This window comes from Seriola lalandi, unplaced genomic scaffold (genome assembly GCF_002814215.2).
Source record: "Seriola lalandi dorsalis isolate HSWRI2012SDOR001 ecotype SW California unplaced genomic scaffold, Sedor1 jcf7180002054694, whole genome shotgun sequence".
Taxonomy (NCBI): Eukaryota; Metazoa; Chordata; class Actinopteri; order Carangiformes; family Carangidae; genus Seriola; species Seriola lalandi.
In genome coordinates, this window is record NW_019525247.1 from 1,704,644 (window position 1) to 1,728,758 (window position 24,115).

The 24,115-nt window shown below is 41.0% G+C and overlaps 1 protein-coding gene across 1 annotated transcript in view; it reads right to left on the bottom strand.

Moving 5' to 3' along the window:
* Positions 1-17,340, bottom strand: part of ank2b (ankyrin 2b, neuronal) — a 193,464-nt gene extending 176,124 nt beyond the window's left edge. Inside the window, exon 1 of the mRNA XM_087178657.1 lies at positions 16,832-17,340. Coding sequence (XP_087034783.1) covers positions 16,832-16,918 — 87 coding nt within the window. The 5' untranslated portion in view covers positions 16,919-17,340. The remainder of the gene's footprint in view (positions 1-16,831) is intronic.
* Positions 17,341-24,115: the final 6,775 nt, after the last annotated feature.

Below are 24,115 nucleotides of genomic sequence, written 5' to 3' on the forward strand. Positions count from 1 at the left end.
TCCAAATAATAAGTTACAGAATGAAAACAGCGGTTTGCCAATAGATTATAAAATCCAGGATATCATTTATTTAACCATAATTATAATAACGATTTAACATCTAAATTGAGTTACTTAGGGACTGTGGGGAAATTATTTGTGTGGGAGACCTGAACTTAGCGAATTAAATGAAAACATTCAAAACTACGCCAGCATCATTTCTCCAGCATTTAGCAATAATGATATTAGACAGTATGGCAGTGAGAATAAAATTCCCCAAAAAATACTTACAAAACTATGTTATCATTATCATCTTTTTTTTTAAAGAAATACTACCACAAATCCTAAATTTCCTCTTACCGGATTAAAAATTATCAATGACAATAAATACAAACCAGACAATATTACATCCATGTTTTCACAATGTTCGATGTTGTTCTGCTTTCTGCTATGATGCTTAATAAATGAACTCTGTGCAGAGCATTCAGTCAGTAATTCTGTGAAGACCCACATGTACTCCGTGATACTCTGATATATACTGATCCTTTTTGCTACAAGTTGAAGGAAGAAGGAAGTAGGGAAGGAAGTAAGCAAGGCTGAAATAAAATATGAGTCTGGGTGAGATAAAAAATAAAAGGTCATCCCTGTTCTCCCCGAGAGGTCAGACTACGCTTCCTTCTGCAAGAAGAAATATTACAATACACCCACCTTCTGATAACCCCCCCCACTCCCCCACTCCCACCACCCCTATACTTTTTGATACAGTCCCTTACATTTCCAACATGATCCACAAGTTTTAGCTGTTGAGTCATTTCTTCACATTTTTCAAATACCTTCTATAAGTGAAACAATGCCTAGGAGAAATGCATGGAATTCTCAAAGAAATTCTTTTATGCATTTACTGAAGCAGAAATTTCCAATGTTTCCTGCCAAGTAATATTGTCTGCGCGCACGCACACACACACACACACACTGGCTGATGTCCACATACCACTAGAAAGCATAGCCATCTTGTGTGTCTTCATTGTGCTCATGCAGCTTCCTGCTGACAGGCCTCACATCACTGCTATTGATCCACTGTGTGTTGGACGACATGCAGAGTATCCTCGTGCTGTAATGGGGGTTCACACCCAGGGACTGCTATAGGATATAATAACCTTCACCTCAAGGACTGCTGAACGTCAATCCCCATTCACTGACAGCAGAGCGGGAGGGGAGGGAAACGCTCTGATGGATGGGACAGGGATGGTGTGGGATGGCAGGTGGTTAGAAAAATAATAATTCAATATCATGTTCAGCATCAGCAGCAGTAAATCACAACTACATTAATGAGAGACATCATTTTATTTACGGTAACAGAAACAGCACCATCACAGAAAAGACTAGTAATCTCTCTCGCATTCTTGACATGTGGCTTTGCTTTAAGGAACAAAGGGAGATTCATGATTTTTTTGCAGAGGTAAAGAATAAAAGTAGCTCAGAGAAAAAAACACCTCTGACATTTTATTTCAATTCAGTTAAGTTGAAAAACACCACACCACCTCCTTATTTGTGTATTATTTGCACAGCTCACAATATCTACTAAAATGGTAAGAGCATTAAAAGGGCTATTTGTAGGTTTTCTCTGCCACTGAACATGGTTTCTTTCCAGAAGCAGACGGTGCTGTTTGTAGCTTGACAAGAGCTTCGACCATTGTTGCATTTACAATCATAGACTGTAAATAAAGATGGGTGTAGCCTCCATGGGGTCACCCACAAGTTTCTGAGGAGTGGCTTTGATGCTGGCTGCTCCACTGTCGCCATCTTGGCTGTGTCCGCTAACTCCCAGCTAATCCAAAAAAGGGCAAAGAGGAAGGGCGTGTGTGGAGCTGAGACTTCGGTTGATGCCAGTTTTTGGCGAGCAATGCTCACCCGCCTGTCACTCAAAGAGGCCACACAATAAATTCTATATAAATGTAATCCTTAATAAAATGTAAACAGGTGAGTTATATAAACAGTTTTCATGAAGGAGGAAATTAGCTGTGGAGACCAAAAAAGTTTTTGTGTCGGGCTGTAAACATGTTTATTTCTGCTGTAAAGTTGGACATTTTAACATGGAAGTCAATGGGGATTGACTCTAGTGGTCATTAGAAGAACTGCAGGTTTTGGCACTTCAGTGTCATTTTCCAACATGGAGGTTGATGCATCGTTATAATACGTCCTCTGAGCAGCTAATCTTCAGGACAGACTGGAAGCTACAGTGAGTCACTATCGGAAAGTGGCAAGATGGGCAGTGGCTAGCTAGTTAGCATACCAATTTCAATAGAGGAAAGGACGTGATAGACACAACAGTTAACATTGATGTTTCTGTCCACCACTGGAGAAAGCTGTAGGTGAGTAAAGGAAAGTTTGATGCTGAACTCACATTTCTTCTAGACTAGTAAGTAAACAGCCGTCAATGCTAACGGTAGCTATTAGCAATAGCAAGATTTACATAGCTCCTTCAGGGCAGCTACTGTCTTGTGGAGGGTTCTTGAGTCAAAATCTATTTCAGATGATATTATACAATGATGGTATTCTCAAACATATCGTCACACTCGGCAAATTCAACATTCAACAAGTTGTTTATCTCACTGGCAGAATCAGGTTGGGTGGCATCCAACAATTTTGGAAACTTTTAGTTTTCAGTACTTTTCAGTTATTTTCATTCAGTCTGACAGCTCATGGTTTTTATAGCCTCAAATCCCTGGCCTTATGTTACTTTACATAAACGATCCAAATGAGTCTAAACAGTGCAGTACACAGATTTTGAATTCGGGAAAAAGGAGAGCACTAGTATCGGATCACTACTCTGTATCGACAGAAAACCTATGCAACAATGGTCGAAGCTCTTGTCAAGCTACAAACAGCACCGTCTGCTTCTGGAAAGAAACCATGTTCAGTGGCAGAGAAAACCTACAAATAGCCCTAATGAGTCTAAACAGTGCAGTACACAGATTTTGAATTCGGGAAAAAGGAGAGCACTAGTATCGGATCACTACTCTGTATCGACAGAAAACCTGAGGAAACGAATCTGTATCAAGGGAGAAAAGCTTGCATCGGTGCTTCCCTTGCTTCCAGATGTTAAGCCATTGATTACTACAAGGGAATCTCCATCATCAGTGGTTTGAATCCAAAATTTGTTACTATTTGTCTTGAAAAGCACATATGGCTAAAATAAGACCTTATACTCCCTACTGTGTGGACTTACAGAGAGTTTAAATATGGTACAATTGCATAGAAGGTCATTAAAAAGATGCAAGTGCACGTAATTGGATGTGAATACGTCCTCCAAGGGATGGGTTTGGGTGAAAACCTCTTCTTGTGAGGTGAAAATGTTTCACCTTCAGCAAAGCCATTGTGTTTATCACGGGGCTTTATGAATCTACTTTGTAAACGTTGAGACAATAACAGACTAATAGAAAGAACTGGAGATTCTGGTGGCCCACTTCTTGCATGCTTCCAGCTAATTTGTGTACAGTTGGGGCGCCGGCTGTTTAGGGCGGAAAAAGATGAAGAACACAAACAGTCCAGTGGTTGAATTCGTCTGAACACACCTTAAGGATCTTGGGAAACTGGATGCCACAGTGACAGTGAAATCTCCAACACCTCGTTCATGGTATTTAAAACTCTACCACTCTGAGCAAACATGTGCACTAAAGCCAAAACTCAAAAGGTTGTTCGAAGTGTCAGATACAACTATATGACCTTTAAAAGATGCCAGGAAGAGGGACCTTCAAATCACACTTTGTGTTCACACAAATGCAAAGGGACAAGTACAATAATCAAAGTCCCTCAGGAGGCTGAGTTATTACAGGTACATGCAGGCTCAGACTATAAATGTGGAACATTTGTCTTCCTCACTGAGCAAACAGCTTCAGAACATTTCTGTAAATAACATCAATACTCCAGCTTCTCCAATACCACAGCTAACTGACATGGGTGAAAATAAACCAAGTCTCTAAACTTTGTTAGTAGTGTAACTGAGGTCTGCCGCTTCATCCTCACATTTATAAACACACAGGCTCCGCCCACAGGTGAGACAGCTCGGTGCAGTACGCAGCGTTCAGGTAAAAGTGACCTGCAAGGATTTCCTCCACTGAAGAACAAACCTAAGAAAGCATGAGACAAAGAAGATGAAACCAGAGCACAGGTGGACTGCTCCATCAGTGTCATTCGTGCAGTCCAACCATGGAGCCAATACTGGTCTGGTTTACTGAGGAGAACCCTATGAGCTGCTAACGGGTCCGGCTTGGCTTTGTACTGGCTCTTATTCCTCTATCTACAGCATCACTTGTACCAGAAAAATTTAATATTTCATGTATAAGCTACGCTGCCACATAACAAGATGCAATGTAGAGTGCAATGAAGGTTAGTCACGGCAGCAGAGCAGTCTGTGCAAAACTGCAACAATGCAAAAAGAAAGATATTCTATATTATCAAATTTTTATTTAACAAATGATTAACTATATCAACGACAAAGATTTGCATAACGACATGTGACCGTGCAGAAGAAGTACAATAATGACGTCATTATTGGTGCTACTATTGGTGTAGTCGTGACTCTGACCTAAATTTAACATCTACATTAAGACAATTACAAAATGATTACTTAAACATAGAGAAGCAGCATTTAGTTTCTATGCACCACGTATGCATCTTATCCGAGGTGGAGAATAATGACTGAACTACATATTACTGTGAAAATACATATGCAACAATATCCAACAATTCCAACACAAAATGCACAAAAGTAAACATGCAGATCCAAAAATAGCTACTGCTGTACACATCACATGTTTATCTGCTGTTTCCTGAACTCATGCATCTGATAAAGGAAGTAGACACCGATGGCCACTTCCACTGACCTCTCAGATAGCTGCAGGCCAGATTATAAAACAGTCTTAATTTAGATACTGTTTTAAAATAGACCTGTTTATCAGAGCAGAGAATACAATGTTGGATGACTTATCTTTCTTATCTAATTCCATTCTTCAGCCAGAATCAAACCCAGAACCATAAAAGGATGTTTCAAATAATCTCTGCTGTTTGAAAGTGTAATTCGGTGTCTCCATGAAGAGCTTGTACCACTTGTCACGTGCCATAGTGCTGTGTATGTGTGTAGTGGTGTGTGTGCTCTCCGCCCTCCCCCTTTTTTCTGTAGCAGGTGACTGTGCACGACGGACTCCACCTCCCAATCAGGAGCTGGAGCCGGTGCCAGGGTCGGTTAGCTAGTGTTTCATCAAGCAGTAATAATTGACATCAGCCACTTGGGGGCGATAGAACAAGCTGTCAATATTACATTGGCATATCATCACGTAATAAAGTTGTTTTGACAAACATGTTGTGCAGTTTGACTGTTTACACTTCCAGCAGAGACACAGCAGCATGTCTAGAGGTTTAGCTTAGAAGAGCTAGTTTAGAAAACAGCTGCCTGTGACTGCAAGATTGACAATTGGAGAATTTAAAGCTGTGTCTCTACACCCCACAACAATTAGCTAAAAGAGACTGAAGGGCTCAGTAAGGCTGAGAGGAACTGCAGTTTTAGGTGATAAATCTCTGTGGGTTCACATTTCTCAGTGTCTGGTCTTATGGATTTTTTTTTCCAAAGCCAGAGAAACAAAAGACCCTGACAGACCTATAAGAGAGCTGTCTGATCAAATGGCCAATTGTGTTTTTTTGGGGAAAAAGTGCTGTCTTTGTCCCCTGGAGGCTGCTGACTGTCCCTGACACTGACTGCTATTCAGACTCCTTACATACAAATACAAATAAAACAAGAAGAGGCTCCAGTTCCAGCTTTATTCTATCAATGTTGCGCACTGCTTTGCACTTCACACGTCCTGCTTGTCCTCATGCACACACCAGACACTCAAACACACACACACACACAGTGACTTTATATACAACCCCAGGAGGCCCTGTGAAGGCATGCCATCAATGTGACACATGCCCACGGCCCAGTGCCTGGAGGGCTGTCTAAATAGTCTCTATGAGCCCACACCAGTGCAAATATGCTGTCAGCGCCTTCAGAGTCAGATCAGAGAGCAAGTCAGTGAGCGGCTGAGGAGAACAGTAAGTACTGAAGGTGCTTCACAGGAAAAAGGTACAACCCCAAAACTGTTGCCCAGAAATGTAGTTGAGGTTGGACGCATGGACCAGAATACCCATGTACTTATTACTGTAGATCCATGGTGTTAGACGGGATTGATTGTAATCTGCTGAGATGTGGGAGTGATGCATAACTCCAAGGACAAAGGCGCACATTATAAGTTCAAGTCCAGTTTACACTTATTGGGCAGCATTCTCTCTTTCTTGTCTTAATAAAGGGATTCTATGACTACAAAAGGAAGCTAAGGATGAAGCTGAAATGTTACAACTCAGATTAAGGACATGTCACAGTCCGAAAAACTTTGTCATGGCTCACGCCCTTTCTTCTTCCAACACTGGTTTTCTTTAACCATGAGCATGATCTTTCCAAAACCTTAGCCAGTGGTTGAGCGAGGGATGACAATGTCTGGCAGTCGGACAAACTTCAAGAATGAAATATTTCATGAAATTTGATTCCGATATTCAAGGTTACCAGAGAATGAACCCTATTGACTTTTCGCCTAGCGTGGCTCAAAACTACAACTATGTTTGGGATGCGTCAGTCCGACTTTTTGTCTCCCGATACCAAAACCTAAACAAAGGGTATCGGCCAGCACAAAGCACAGATCCAGCACCTAGCAAATTGATAAGCTAATATTATGTTGCATGGATACTGAGGCACTACATATTGAGTTGGCAGCCCACCAAGACTAAGTGAATGCAACTGATAACACATACATAGAGTTTACATAAATTGCATTGATGAGGAGATTGATGTTAATGTAGATCAATCAAATCTGGCCAATACCAAACCTAAACAAGGTCAGCACCAATAACAAGACTGGATCAGTTTATTAAAAGTACCAACACTTGTACATATGGTAAAATGTCCGTTAAGTGCTGAAGAAAATCACTCAAATCCTTAGTTTAAAGTTTGCTGTAATAGTGTGAGTTTATTAGTATTCCAGAATACATTGATCTCACTGACACAGAACTGACCTGAGGCAACAGACTGACCCAGAGTGAAAGGCAGGGGGACGGTTATACAGTGGACAAAAGGGTGGTGGTCAGACTATATGTAAATCTAGTTGTGATCAATGGGTACAGGCATTGTGATCGGACAGGATACAATTACAAAAGAAAGGAAGGAGAGGGTGCTTTGCATTCAGAAACCTTACAGTGTGACACACAGACAAGACCAAGAATGGGGCAGGAATACCTACTTCAATTAGCAAGGGTTAGGACATTGTAAGGCAGTGATGGAACTAACATGAAAAGAGAAGGGGACACTGTATTCTGAGAGTTGACAAGAATGAAAATAGTAGTTGTTCTCAGATGCTATTCAGTTGTCAAGTCTTCACTACTCACTTTCTTCCTCATAAACCACCTATTGAGAGTTTATTGTGATGATGGTGCTGCTGGAAAACTGAAAAATCAAAATCAGAAGCGTTCATCCTCCTGTGGAAGTTTCAACCTGTTGGTGGCATTAGAGGAAAGGTCGCTGGGTTGCCAAGAAACGGAGGATTTAAGGTTCTTCCATCTACCTTGGAAGCCGGATGTCGTGGCTTGGAAAGATGTCACACCCGAGTTGACCACATTCCAGTACAACAAGACAGAAGCTTGCAATTGTTGTTGTAATAGTTAGCAATATCAGTTGATAACAACACACTATATGGTATTTTGCATACAAACATAGTAGCAACATATCCAGGGATAGAGGTTGGACAGCGCTCCATGTGTATACATGATTAATGGGACAAAAATACGACAAAAGTTCATTCATTCATTAGGGTGGTGCAGCGGTAAGCACTGTGGCCTCACACACTGGGACTTTTCGTGGAGTTTGCACGTTTCCTACATGCCTGAGTGGGTTTCCTCTGGGTATTCCAGCTTCCTACCACAGTCCAAAGACGTGCAGGTTAGGTCAATTGGTGACTAAATTGGCGGTAGATGTGAATGTGCTCGTGAATGGTTCTTTTTCTCTACATGTCAGCCCTGTGATAGACTGGAGACCTGTACAGGTGAACCCCGCCCTCGCCAGGGCCAAATGTCACCTGGGATTGGCTCCAGCCCCCCTGCGACCCTGTAAGGATAAACGGTATGGCTAATGAATGAATGAATGACTGAATAAGACAGAAGTGCTAATAACCAGTATACTACTACAGATTTTACTTCTGTTGATGCGCAGAGCAGAGGTCAGGGTTGGTGAGGTTCTGCCGACTTTTCGAGTCAGAAATCTGACTTTGGGTCAAAATTTCAACTTGGATCTCAGAAATTCCAACTTCCAAGTTCAAATGGATCACACCATTATCCTCATAAATATCCAAATGACGGTTGTTGGTTGGATAAATAAGTTAACCAGTCAACTTCACCGTAGGCCTCGTCACTTAAAATAGTGGTAGTCGGTTCCAGAAATGATCAATGTTTCCTCCAGTCATGAATCTGAGGTCATATGCATCTTAGAACAGAAATGCTGATATATTCTTCAGTCATGGTTGGGTTGATGAAACTGAATAAAAGACTGAGACTGTATTTGTCCTTCTGATGGTTCCTCCATGTTTAATTAATCAGTCTTCATGCCTCCATCACAGCTCATGGTTGGTTTGTCAACAGCTGATGTGGAAAAGCATGTAATGGGATTTGTGGGGATAAAGTAATGAGGAGTAGAGAAACAGACGGAGACATAATGCTAGCTAATGAAAAGACTCTATGAACGAACAGAGAGTGAGAGATCAAAGCAGAACAACATAGGGAATGTGTGGGGTGAGGAAAAGAGGAGGAAGGACAGTATAATTCAAAGCCATAACCAGAATGAGTCAGATCTGTGAGTGCGGTCTCATTGAACAGACCCACAGCTTTGGATTGACTAAACACCGGCATGACACTGCAAACTGAGCTGGGCCCATCTGTCTGCAGCCAGCTGAGCCATACATCTGTGTGGAACGATACCTGCCAGACTGCCCATAACCCATCACCCCGCCATGCTCCACAGCCATACACAGCAGAGAGATGGAAGTCCTCTGATTACTGAGTAATTACAGATGAGGCCAGAAATCAGACTGTTTAGAATTTAGGCTCCGATGCAAAGAGAACCTGTAGGCAATGTTGCCTCTGTATTATTTATTGTAAATTAATAAGTGTAAACAAAGGATATTTGCTTTAGGCTAAATGCTAGCATTAGGCATGCTAACATGCTCACAATGATGTTTAGCAGTTATTGTTTACCTTGGTCACCATCTTAGTTTAGCATGTTAGCATGCACCTAAAGAGTTATAAACAGTGTATTTCAATAAACTGAACTGAGTCAGCAAAAGTCAGTAACGTTAAAATGAATCAAATGTAACCGGTAACGTTAGATGTCGTTAGCATCTAACATTACCTGTTACAGAATTTAACTCAATATTTTGAGATACTAAGTCATTATTATCAGAAATTAAGTTAATATTTTGAGATACGAAGTCATTATTTTAAGATAGTAACTTATTATAATCATTTACAGTGGCAGAAATGGGCTTCCATAGTTACCTGCTTATTAGCAACACCTGGCTAAAACTGATGCAGTCTAATAGAACAGTCCTATAACAAAGGTTATAATGTTCAGTTTCTGTTGAAAGTGTGTTAGAGAGCAGCTGATTCACCTGTATGATCAGTTTGGAGGATGATTTGTGCTGCTGTTGAACTGTATTGCATTACGCAGAGAGGAGTTTCAGTTATTCAGCCTATAACCTCATTGATATAAATATCTAGTTTACATATATACGCATTTACCTACAACAGGATTCTACTTTTCACAACAAAAGAAATGGCTTCAACTGTTGAGGTAAGCAGACAAAAGACTACAAGAATAGGTTTGATGGAACATTTTTCATTTCATCAGTCATTTGATTGTCAACCACTACTTTTCATGTCTTACACATGTAACAGCCCACAGTTTTACAGACATGGTTAGAAAAGTCATGAAACCACCTACAGTTGTAACAGAGTGTGGTTCCACACCTTGGAATCACCACCCACACCCACTGTTTGTTCAGGGATACAAATAAGTTCAATCACAAATTAACAATGAGAACCTCATCCTCCTACACAGCTATCTACCAAGCTACATCCATGAAAAAAACAGATGGCTTACATACACATATACATGTCCTGTCACCTTTACATCAATAGGCTGTAACATTCAAGATGGCAAAGGCTAAAACATGACAGGTTCGTCGGTGTCGCCAATCTCGAATAAAAACGAAGCTGAGAATGTCTACCTTCGTTTCCCTTTCCTTCCCCAGTCTGTGTCTGCATATGTGTGGGACATTGACTGAGGCAGTGGGAGGGAGGCTGGCTGAAAGGCTGGGTTTGTTGAGGCCGGTGGGCCGGATGATGAATGAGATTTTATAGCCATCTGCTGATTTCTGTCAGCCAAAGTTCATAGGTGGTTGTGCATGCTGCCAAAAAATAAAAAATAAAGAGATAAATCATGATTAAAAAGAAGTAATCTTTCATTTTTGCTGATATAATACAGTGGTTTATTCCCACACAGTGCATCATAGTTGAATACATAGACCTGTTATACTACTGTGTATCATTTTTTTTGTAATCCATAGATGCCATGAACAAATAATAAAATAATAAAATAATAAAATATAACTCTTTTGTCAATTGTTTGAAAGAGAGAGAACCCAGAAGAATTTCATGGTCAACTGTGTCAAACGCACAACTTCTATCCAAAACAGAGACCTCTTTAGTATCAGTGTTCATTTTGAGATCACTGAGACTTTTAAAGAGGGTCGTCCCTGTATACTGTGTGTACCCCTGAAACCTGATTGAAAAGCTTCTAAAATATTGTTTTCATTCAGAAAACTGTTAATTTGTTAAAAACAACTTTTTCAAGTACCTTGATTTGGCCTTTTTTTCACAGGGATTTTACAGCTGCTGTTTTGAAGGCATCAGGAAAAATTCAATTTTCAAAGGAGCCAAGGCCTTTGAACAAAAATCTACATTTGCTCTCTAGCTGGTTGTTGAACAAGCTAACAAACAAACACCCACTTATCTATGACACCACAAGTTATTAATAATCTATACTGCAGTCTTAATTGTTTAGGATCATTACAGTGTCCTGCACCTCACGCTGTCTTTAAGGAGCTATTTGTAAGTTTTGCTATTGCCTTTTAGTCACAAGCACCGTTTCCTGCTATCTATACTCATTCACGTCTTCACCCAATCACAGCCTTACACAGTGGCCTCCAGACCATCGCATGTAAACTGTCAAACTTCCAAATTGTTGTCGTTTCAGCACTGTATGTTTCTTGCTGTCTGACTTCATTTTAGCGATGTAGCTGCATTTCCATAGCTAAACAATTACTTTGATGATGTGAGTACAGTGTCATTATTACTGATAAGAATGGTGAGTAAAATTATGAAAATAAAGTTGCATCTGCTGTGAACTGCTGTTCTGGGATTTGAACCATTAAATGTTTCAGATTCAAACCCTTCCTCAATCTCCCTCCTCATCGATCCATATTTCTCACTGAGCTCTAAAGACGGAAACTGAAGCCTGCTGCGCTGCCTCAGTGACTATCACATTAACATCCTTTAATTGATCACTACTAAAGCAATGCATTTCTGTCTCACCTTCAGTTTACAGCCATGTCTCTCTGTCACACAGTCTGATATTGTCTGTCACTATCTGACCTTGGCTGAGGCAGAAAAAACAAGTGGCAGATGTCCTCCTCTACAGGAGCAGACCTGGTGGCAAAACTACATGTCAGCCCCCCCCCTCTAACTGCTCTGTCCATCATCACCGCCTCACACTACTGTTTGTCCACTTTCACACACCTGGAGATGAATATCCAGAAGGCTACAATGGCTACAAACAAGAACTTGGTTCTGAAGGAAGGGATGTCCTGTGGCCGAGAGGAAGTCAAAGTCTACCTGGGGGAGCTGATAAAGTAAATGTCTTCCAAGTTCTGAAGACAGCTTTTGGATAGTAAAGGAATGAAGTCTGATGCTGAACTCACCCGTTTCTTCCGAGCATCGGTGTCCAGGCTGGAAAATGAAGCCAACACTGAAGCGCGGAAAAGCTGGTAGCTTTTTGCAGCATAAAAAAAATTCCTTTTCAAATTAAAAGGTTCTGTATAAGATTGTCCTTTCATTTTTTCAGTCAATGTTATGAAGCTCAGTGTCCACTAAACACACAAGAAGCTCAACTGCATAAAGTTAGACTGTGTACACGCTATAAAAAACAATTCAGACACAACCATGAGGCCACGCTAGCTATAGCAACATTTGCACTGGTGTCATCTCTTTCTTTGTCTGAGTTTCTTTTTTAGATGAAAATGTGGTTTCTTCTTCTTCGGAAGGTCACTCTCACTCGCGTACTGCACTATGGCATCTCGAAAGCCAACACCGAAGTTCCAAAACCTGCAGTTCCTCTAATGACCACTAGAGTCTGGCTCCAACAGTGAGTCAATCCCCATAGACTCCCATTATAAAAAGTCCAACTTTACAGCAGAAATGAACATGTTTACAGCCTGGTACAAAAACTGTTTTGGTCTCTAGAGCTAATTTCCTCCTTCATGACACCTGTTTATACAACTCACCTGTTTACATTTTATTAAGGCTTAAAGTTATGTATAATTGAGAGCGTGGCCTCTTTGAGCGACAGGTGGGCGAGCATATGCATAAACCGAAGTATCGGCTCAACACATGCCCCACCTCTTTGCCCATTTTTCAATTAGCTGGGAGTTAAGGGCGGAGTCAGACACTGCCAAGATGGCAATGGTGTAGCAGCTCATCCTGAGCTTCAAAGAAAAAATCATAGAAATACAGAAGTGTTGCTGAACAGAGTGATTCAACAACATGTTATATATATCAGTGGTCCCTTTAGATTAAGATTTGATGCAGAGCCCGATTGATTTTAGGAATCTATAAATATATGAGGATTTCATGAAACATTTGCAAACCCAAATTTTGACTGTATTGTTATCTGATTGTTCACATCAGTCTTTGCTAGCTAGCTGTCTTCTTCGCTTGCCTTTTGCTGCCACAATGCTGCATTTTCCGGCACATTACCACCACTAACTGTTAATACTAGGGCTGCACAATTAATTGAAATATAATCGAAATTGCAGGAGCTGCAATTTTTTGATAAAAGGAATGTGTCACATTGTTTTACATTGTTGGCACCACAAGATCCACTAACAATCACATCATCATCATTTATATATTTTTGCAGTGAAAATCAAATGCAAAAATGACTATTCCAAGTGATCTGCCAAAATAATCACAATGTGATTTTTTTATTTTTTTTGCATATCATGCAGCCCTCATTAATACTGTAGGTTGAATAGCAAAAAAAAAAACATAAATGCATTTACTGCTCATGAAAACATAATGTCATAGTGTCATAATGGTCAAAAACTCCACACAACACCTTTAGGTCATGAAAATGAGTACTTGAGACTTGACCTGACCGCACTGAGAGCTGACTGATTTAATACTTGACTAATAAAAACAACAACAGGACTTGCATGGCTACACCTCAGATATTTGATCATTAGGCCTGTGCATTTGGTCTCAGTTATATAGAAGCTCTATTAGACACAGACTGGGATGGAAATGCTCTAATGCCATGTCATCTCAATGGTCAGCATTCAAAGACAGCAAAGCCAATTTGCTTACTAAGATGACTAAGAATTTGCCCTCAGTGACTTAACAACAGCTGATGACTTCACAAATCTAAAGCAGATACAGTAAATTAAGTCTTTCAGGTGTTAATGAACGAGCCAGCAGCCACACGAATAAACAAAAACCGCAGATTTATTCCTGCCTATCTTACATGATTTCAATACCCAGCCTATAGAAGAAAATGACAAACACCCATACCCACATGTCTTTAACAGTGCAGTGCTTTGCAATGGTAATTTGGATTCAGTGCTTACAGGAAATACTGCAACTGTGGTTGAATGGAAAACACTGGCTAATAGACAACAGGCACAGTATGACTGAGTGTTGTAGCTGTGGAGAGTGACAGTCCACAGCTACAGCTCCCTGCCTCTGAGCCTTTTCTATCCCAACTCTGAGGTTCAAAACACCACTTTAACACAAGCTGCAGGAGACCTCTGCTCTGCCAGCACTGTGCTCAAAGCTGTCACTGTGAGACTGAGACCAACCAGCACATAACTTTAGCTAACAGGTAATGTATGTTTTCTACCATGAAGGTCACGACAGACAGCGGCTGAGCAAAGTCCATCCAGGCATCTTCGCCATTAGTATATATTGTTCAGTTATTTATTTGTCACTAAGTACTTGGCAATTAAAACGCTTTCAGTGGAGCAGCTACCTTGTATACAGTATTATTTAATAATTGGGAAACACTGGCATCCATGAGTTCTGACTACGAGGCAGTGTTAATGCTACAGGACACACCATCCCTTCTAGCATCTAAGTGAATAACATGTGAGCAAACAGGTCAGAAACATTAGCATAACATTTTTGCACGCTGTAAAAAAAAAAGTTAAACTCAAACATTTAACCAGTGGCTGTCACACAGTTTACTATAACATTCAACTGACACTGCATATGATGAATAATGCTGTTTCTAAATCAACTGTAAGCCATTTCACTGTTATGGAAAGGCGCCTCATCCATCAGAGGTCAGAGGTCTACTACAGCCATACTTTCATAGACTGAAACGGCTGAGCCGAGATGAGACTGTCTGGCCTGTGTACCATTTTTTAACTTGGCGTCACCAGCGGCGCCCGACCTTACTGATGCATCACAAAGCGTAACCTTGCAACCTTGACAACACATAACTTTTAACACTTTTAACGGTTGCACTGTTAGCTGTTGAACTGAGCTGAAACCCAATTCTTCAGTGTTGTTTGCCGACATATTATTTTCATTACCGGTGTGCAATTAATCTTGAGATAATGTTGGGCCACGAAGGAAGCAGCCTTCAAAGTGGGACAGTCTAGTCACGTCCCTGTGACGCAATCGAAAGCAGCCTCAGAAGGAAGGAATCGGGACACAGCTAGTCACAAAAGTTCTTCGAGTTAGTTGTTGACTGCGGTTTAACAGGTCAGCTAGCTTAGGCCATGTCGGAAACAATCACCACTGATAGTCGTGACCCAATCAGGGACTGAACATGGGTGTCTGTGTCATTGTGTTTAAAATGGCGCCAGCAGTTTCCAAAAGCTAAAACAGTGTGGATGTTGCCTTATTCATTAACATGCTGCAAACCATGTTTCTTATGTGGAGCTCAGGTTATTATAACGTCCACTGCTTTGGACTCTTCAGCTTTCAATTCCCCCAAAGGTTATTGCTCAGATCCGCACTCCAAACAGTTTGCTACAGGTTAGCAGTCAATGCAAATTTGCACGTTAAAGTTCATCAGAGTCGGACTCAAACAGAGAGATTTGCATAGTTGCAGATCCACTGACTGTTCCAGTCAAGCTTCTCACCACATTTGGAGTAAGGAGTTACTCCAATAAGCATGTCATTATATGGTAACAGATTTCTTGTCAACAACGCATCAACATGACAAGCCCAAAATCTGTATTGTCAAAAAACATAAATCAGGCTTTCACATGGTTTAACAGGAACAAACCTGAACCTGCTCTGTTGCAGTTAGCCGCCATCACTGCACAGGACTTCTAGGTACTGAAATTCTCATAATTCAAATTACAACTTCATATCAGCTCACTGCGTCTCGGATGTCCCCCTGTGTCCAGGTTAGAGAGCGAGCAGTCAGAGCAGACATTCCCCTTTTGCATTCCTGTCACTCCATCCATGTGCACATTAGGACATCAGAGCCGTCAGAACGGGTGACACTGACACCATCGTACACCTGTTGTGAAGGCGTCAATGTGGAGCAAACAAATTCACCTTTACAAAGACCACATGCTGTACACTGGCTAAATGTCAGTGTCAGAGGACCCTGTACTGTCTGTACTGTACTGCACATGTTGGTTTTCCTATACATGACTCATCCACCTTTCACCCTTTGACAGATTTCATTCATATTTCATTATGCACAAGACTATGACTCAAAAATGAGCCAAGTGAAAGCACTGAGCGAGCCACATACTGTAATTACTAGTGAGATATTAACAGTGCACAAGAGGAACATGTATTTCCATGATCTGAAGAAAACATCAAAATCATCGGTGGGTAGAGAACTTCATGATTTTCCAGCAGAGATTTGAAACGGCCATGCAAGTGTCAGATCGGGGGAAACGCCTTCCCCCGTCAGAGCCTGCTGTCTCTTTACGGGACAAACTATGAGCCAGCAGTCCACTATCAGTGTCAGCAGCGACGATACGTAATACCAAACTCCATTCAAAATCTATCAAGTTTTACAGTAACGGTTCCTTTAGCATTAGCAAATACAAGTGACAAGGGGATGACTCAGTCGTCTGCAAATGTCTTTAAAGTCGGTGTGCACCAGACTGAAGAAGTACCACTTATTTCAATAAAGTATGAACTTTCATAACGGATCTACTGCCATCGCTGTTATGATGAAAGTACTTGATGAAGCGATTTAAATCTGGATTTGATTTAAAATTAACCGCTGATTAAAGTAATAAATGCAAGCCGAATTAAAGGGCAGTTTCTGCTGAGTCAGAATCTTTAATATCAGGCTCCGGCTCGCTTTTGCCTCTACTTATGCACTTATTAAGTCTTAAACTGATATATTTTCAAGTGAAGTTCGGCGTGAATGAACTACATGGCATGGAAAGAGGGCACAGGCGTGTACCTGTCGGGTTGTAGAGAGTTCCTCATTCCCGGTGGGTGAAGGTGTTCCTCCTTCAAGCGATGCTGGGGTGACCGGAGAAGAAGCCATGTTCCCCCCCCCCGCCAATCACTCACTAACAACTGCTCACAGTGTCACTTTGCGCGGTGTCCTCCAGCATTCAGCCCCGCTGCTGCTGCGGAGAGGACCGGTAACGGTAATGGTTTCCTGTCCGAGCACAGTGACTCTCTGTCCGGCCACACAGTAGATGCACTGTCCCTCCTCCGGACGGTGCCTGTATGCTTGTAGTCCGGTTGTCCAGTCCAGGCAGATGACGTTTACCCCGGGTCTCTCACTCACTCTTTCATACACACTCCACACACACACATACTCTCTCTCTCGCTCTCTCTCTCTCCCTTTCTGTGTCACACTCTACCTCTCTCTGTCTTCACCTTCTTCTCAGTCCTCTGTGCTCAGGAACACAGGCTAAGTGGCAAGAAGATTCTTACTTTGCATGACATGTCTTTCCCCTCTTTTTGTGTGCGTGTGTGTGTGCGTGTGTGTGTGTGTGTGGGAATCTGGGTTGCTGCACTTCCTGGAGCACACACTGTAGTAACCAGTCTCTTTTAGTTTGGCTCAGATGAACATTTCATTGGCATGACAGGAATGAGTCCCATGTTGTCAACACAATATACTGACTATAGCTAATAATACATAGTGAATAATTGCACCAGTTTAATTCATTATGACACTATTAATACTTAGGCTATATGTGCATTGTAATGATGTAAAAACATTTGTATACTTTGTCAGATGAAAGAAAAATCCCCCCCAACACACACACAAACGCACACACATATAAAAACACCCTCTGTCTTCACAATGTCACATCTCACCCATCTCTAATAAAGAAAAATGTGTCTTGACATTGCACATCTGCTGTGAAACTCATCATCAGCCTCTTGCTTCTGTTGTGTATGTCCCCATGTCACAATACAATACACCTGCCCTGTTATTACCATGCAGCCGGCTATGGGGGATGGTCTTATGGGGGTTGGGGTACCAAGAGACAGAGAGGACTCCTAGCCATCTAATTTGTCACAGGGGAGGCTGAGGAGTGTGTGATGCTGAGAAGAAAAAGAGGAAGGGGTGGGGATAGTGAGAGTGGTAAGAACAAAGTTTTTTTCTCATTTACAGGTTTTGCCTAGTTTGGCCTGGCTAGTCCTGGGATAGTAAGTGCGTAAAGTTAAAGTGATAATCTGTAAAATGTCTACAAAATTGTTAGACCTATGTTATATATGTTGTTGAGTTGTGTTCTTACATTTTCCCAAATGTTTCCAGTTAATCTGAAACTTAGAGAAATACATCATTTTAATATGGTGACCACAGTGATTGGTTGATGAAACAACACAACACAACATCCAGCAGTAATGATAAAAAAAACACGGAGAAATCAACAAATTCAAATTAAATAATAACGGATTAGATGCTGTTTCCATATGTATCTGTATGATAAGATTTGTGAAATAAAAAGCTCAAATATCAAAGGTCAGTAGTCTCCGTTTCCAGATACTTGATGTCATGTGTCCACTGAAGAGCGTCTGTGAATCAAAGATTTTTTAAGGTATTTTTAGGACATTTTTGGATCACTACACTGAGAGGGACAGGAAAGTCAGGGAGAGAGAGAGGAGATGACGTGGGCCACGGGTCGGACTGGAACCCCGGCCACTGCAGGTAGGACTAAGCCTTTCGTATGCACTCTACCAGGTGAGCTGCCCTGAATTACTGATTTTTAAAGTGAAACTGCTTTATTTAGTGTTTCTACTGGTTTTAATCCACAACAACTCCCATGATCCCACACTATTTCAAGATATGACCCAACGCCGTCTATTGTTATTGTTTTGATTGAGAGGAACCTAGAAGGCACATAGAAACAATAGAATGTAAAATGTAGAATGTAAATAGTAAATAATAAAAGTGAAGCAAAAAAAGAGAAAGTATCTTATAGTGAAATATGTCTTGCTTTGTCATGCAAGTCAACTGTAGTGCCTCTTTTCCCAGAGGGATTTGAATGAGTCTTGCTTTTGGGGGGGTAAGAAGGTCTGGGATTTTCTGGTTGAATTTATGGAAGAAATATTCTCTAATTTCTTTGTATTCATGAGAAAGTGAATTTTTGTCTCAACTTCATCTGTTCCACAATGTAAACAAGTTGTCTTTGTTCTGTCCAGCTATTCTCCCTGATGACTGCCAGCTAGTTTCATTAGCACGGTTTATAACAAATCTTCTTCTTGCTTCTTCTTGATTTTTATAGGAGGTTTTATTTGGGTTAAATACTTGGCAAATTGAAATTTTCTGTTCAGTAAGAAGAATTGGTCAGCTGGAGGGTGCCTGAGACTGGGAAATACTGGCAGATGTAGCCCAGTGGTGTAGAGTCCCATCAGAAATTGTCACCACCACCCCAAGACCATATCAGGTACTCTGGTCCAACAGCCTGAGCATCGCCTACTTCATAGAACTGACAGTACCCCGTGGAGGGTGCTGTTGATGAAGCGAATTAAAGGAAGAGGACGTGGTATGTGGAGATGCCATCTGAAGCAGAACAGCGAGGCTGGAGAGTAATAGTCCACCCAGTTGAGGTCGGCTGCAGGGGCTTTATTGCATCTACCGTCAGGTTGCTCAAAGAGCTAGGAATCCATGGATAATCCCTGTGCCAGACCATAAAAGAAAGGAAGGAGGAGGAAGATGGACAGGATCAAGACATCTCATGGACATTCACCTAGCCACATCGAGGCTGGCAGGTTAAGTTCATCACAGGATTTCCATGTGTGTGCGTGTTGTGCAGGGTTATTAGTGTGTATGCAAGAAGCTGCGAGCAGACAGAGAGGTTATTTTAGTGCCAGGCAGGAATGACTCAGTTCACCTGTCAAAGAACATCACAGCTGGGCGGAAATTCTCAGCATTAGTGTACAAGGACTACGGTAGCCCTAAGGGAGAAATACCAGTTCACCGATGCATTTGTGTGTATGACACAGCTATATTGGTTTGGATTTAAACACTGTAAAAAAGAAAAAAAAAAAGAAAAAATCATAGTGGAGTTATTAAATGTAATTGAATTCAAGTTAATTTTGATTAAAATTTTTGCTTTTCATTTTCAGACAATTTCAGAATTTAAACACATACTTGACTTGAAGTCTTTTGATTAGAAAAGATATTGAATGACTGTACTGCTGAGAGTTTCTTAAAATCTAAACACATCTGATAACATCAGCATAATAACAGACTTCACAGTTGTTTATTGAACTAAATACCCTGAGTTCATTGAACTTAACCCAGCTGGTTTTTACATTTTTCCAAATTATGGGTCCACTTTTAAGATGGGTTCACTAAGCTTACATTTTAAGGGAGCAGGGAGAGGAGCTTAAAATGTTTTACAGTGTACTGTAATAAGTCCTGTGTAAGTGAATCAACAGGCAGAAACAGGCAAATGCTTGGGGCCCCCAAGGTGAAAAGGGGCCCCCGATGGCCCCTCATATTGGTACATTTTGCAATGAACTAGACAAATATAGCCCCTCTAAACCTCCCATAAAACACTATACAGTGCACTGCTTCTGCCCCAAAACCCCCCTAAGTGGGGTCCCTGATAATGTGTGTTGTAGCTAGATTCTACTCATTGCTTGCATTTGAGGCATTCAGGGAACATCTTCGATGGGTTTCTTTGCCTGGGGCCCCCCAGAGTCTAGGATCACTGCTGGGAATGATGCTTGCAAGTCTTCTGTTTTTGACTAAGCTGGCTGTTATAGTAGATCTGGTGTTGTGACCAATGACAGCAGTTTCTGTGGTTTGGAGAAATAATTGACCAATCAGACCTTTTTTTGCAAAGGACTGGAGACATCATAGCTAGCCACCAATCAACTTCTATGAAAAATAGCCAGTAAAATGGAGACAAGCGTGGTTGAGATCAGTATACCTGCAAACCATTGTTATTCCATTTACAGAAATAGCAAGTCTCAATTACAGCTTTGAGCAGCTTTGAGCAGGCCCTCATACTCTTGCAGACACTGGCTATGTTGGCAGGAGGCCAGTTAAAGTTCACTGCATAGACACAACTAAGATGTCCTGCACTGATTGTGTAGCAATCGACAAGATGTATTGCATGCTTTGCATTTCTTAATTGTGTTAATCTTGTGGTGCTAGAAAACACGCACCAAACATGCATTATGTTGCTTTATATCAAGTGCAGACCAGACCATGAAAATTTCATGTAGGTTGATTGTCTATCAAGGGTTATTTCCTGTATCCAGTAGGTGGCACTATGACTACGATGTCATATTAGCATGCAGATTGGAAAATGTATATAATGGTTATAACAACTTCCTGTTTAATGGTGAAATTTGCTGTGCTGCCAAGGACATGTCGTTCAACGACCCTGAAAAAGCTTTGCAATTTAGCATCGAAAAGGTCTTAAGATTGTACTGACCAAATTTGGAGTCGATCTGATTAAGTCTCTGGGAAGAGTTTGTTACAATATGATGCTTGTAAATGTAAAAAAAAAATTTAAAATTTCACACTAAATTCAAAATGGCGGACTTCCGGTTGGGTTTTAGGGTTTGGTTCCAGAGGCTTTTTTGTAGATCTCAAGAGAATACACATTCCTGCCGATTTTCATAGATATAGGTGCAACGTACAGCCGGGGCTACTTTGTTGAAATTATCTAGGGGGCGCCCTTGAGCCATTTTGCCACGCCCATGGCCAACACCCATATCATTAAGCCACATCTGATGCATGTGCCAAGTTTAGTGAGTTTTAACTCCATAGTTGGTTTATCTGGCGATGAAGGTACAATTTATAACAAATGGACAGAAACGCCACTAACATAATTCAGAACACTGACATGTTTTATACCAACTAAACAACAACAATTATATATATGAGAGTGGATTACATTCATATTGTGAGGAGAGTCAGATTGGGTCTGAGGTTGGGTTACATTATAAACTGCCCACACATGCAGCTTCCCATAGATAAATGAAGTCAGAACTACAGGTAGTGCCTGAGGTGGAGCATGAATCAGTGACAGGTTCATCTCCGCATGATAAAACATCATTTTCCCTGCAGCACAATGTCCACTGCTGAACAACCTGTGACCTCTGGTAATGTCACAGCACATCTGCTATAAATTAATTAAAGCATGTTTATGTAATTCTCAGGCTGTGTTGTCCACTGGAACATCTTGCTTCATGTGGATCCTTTCTGGTGAGATGCCATCCTCTATCTGAGTCAGCGTCTGATTTATCTCAGTGAATACTCTGCCTCCTTCTGATCTGCTAATGTATGGACATATCGTGGCTATCACCCTCATATCTGTGATGTCACAGTTACATCAGCACAGACTGTTAGAAGTCATTCATATTCCTTTAACCACACCTTCAATCTGCAGCTAGCCAATCACAGCCTGTCATCAGAGCCCAGCCTCTTATGACATCACAGCCGGTGTGGCTTGTGTGTGTGTGTGTGTGTGTGTGTGTGTGTGTGTGTGTGTGCGCGCGCACAGAGCCTTTGCAGTGGAGGCTGCCTGGGTCTGGGTGAATGGAAATATGTCTCTCAGTCATGGGACCTGACTGAGCTGTCACTCACTGTGGCCTTCCTGCCTGGAGTGGCTCAGACAGTGATATAAAGGACACCTGGTTTGGCTTCTCACACACACACACACACACACACACACACACACACATATACACAAGCCTTTACACGCAGTGAGGATTTAAACATTTTTATAGATTTTCTAATGATTGCATGTCCACTTTATGGACGCCAGGTTGTTTGAGACACTGTTAGTCCATTAGAAACATCCATTGAATTCTTTTACAATGACAAGACAATATATGGACGCACACTAAGTTTTAAGCACACTAAGTTTTAAGCACACTCAGTTTTAAGCACACTAAGGTTTAAGCACACTCAGTTTTAAGCACACTCAGGTTAATGTTCTCATCTGTAAAGTTAAAATTTGAGACTGTCTGTGATATGGAGATATGGAGATGATGATCTATAGCCTGTTGTAGCATGTGAACACTTTACAGTGCATTAGTAAAGTGAACATACTTGGCACCACATTTAAAGTACAACACCTAAAACCACTGGCCTAATACTGTGTGATAACATCATTTGAACACAAAATCCAGAACTTGCTATTTTCAAGGACGGAATTTATTCTTTACACCTAGAAAAGCATCCTTGTTTACATATTTTTGCTGGTCAGTGAACGCTGCAGCTCTTGATTAACTCTGCTGCAGCAGCACCACCTATTGGCCTTTTTAAATGAAGAGCCCCAGAACTTTCAATATCCAAGCTACAATACATTATTCATGTTTTGTGAGCAATTTCAAGCAAACAGAGTTAACTATCTGACCAAGATGTTTTATCTTTGCTTAGGGTGTGGCTGTGGCTCAGGAGGTGGAGCAGGTTGTCCACTAATCAGAAGGTCGGAGTGTCGATACTGAACCATGGATGTATGAGTTTGTGTGATAGAGTTGCGCTGTCTATATAGCAAGCGCTGTATGAATGTGTGTGTGACTGAGTGAATGTTACTACTAGTGAGAAGTTCTTGGAGTGGTTGTTAAGACCAGAAATGCTCTTTATAAATGCAGTTCATCATCTATTGTGTTAAAAACTGAGACATAAAAACTAATCCGTTGGTATATAAAAAGATCATAATTGTTGGTAAAGATTTTGAAATAAAATCTAAAAGAAGGAAATGTTCAAACTGATTCATCTTCTAGTTTCCCTAAAATTTAAAGGTAATTGGTAAATTCATGACAGACAAACAAAGGTTAGTCCCTAGCTGGTCGAATGAGTGAAAGGACAAGAAATAAAAAATAATCTGTTATGTTTATTTTATATACCTTGGAATCAAAGGACTAATATGGGAAGCAGAGGAAGAAATGTTAAATAAGGCCCTCCTAACACTAACACACTTCTGCTGATGGTTCCTCATGGTATTAGTTATTCTACAGTGAAATGCAAGAAGCCTTATTGCTAGTGGCCAATTCAAAAAATGGGTTTCAAATTGAATGATTGGAAAACCAGGAAGGTGTGGGGTGGCAATATTTGTGATTAATGGGATGAGTTATAATTTAATTAACAGAGGGAAAGAATAAATAATAACCAAAGTATGGACAGGAAAGGAAAGCTAAGTTATAGCCAATTACTATAACGCTTGCAACTGAGCTGTGACATTTTGAATGCTGAAGTGAGCAGACACAATGGGTCTGTAATAGAGAAGTTCATAGATTATAAGCATTTACTGTG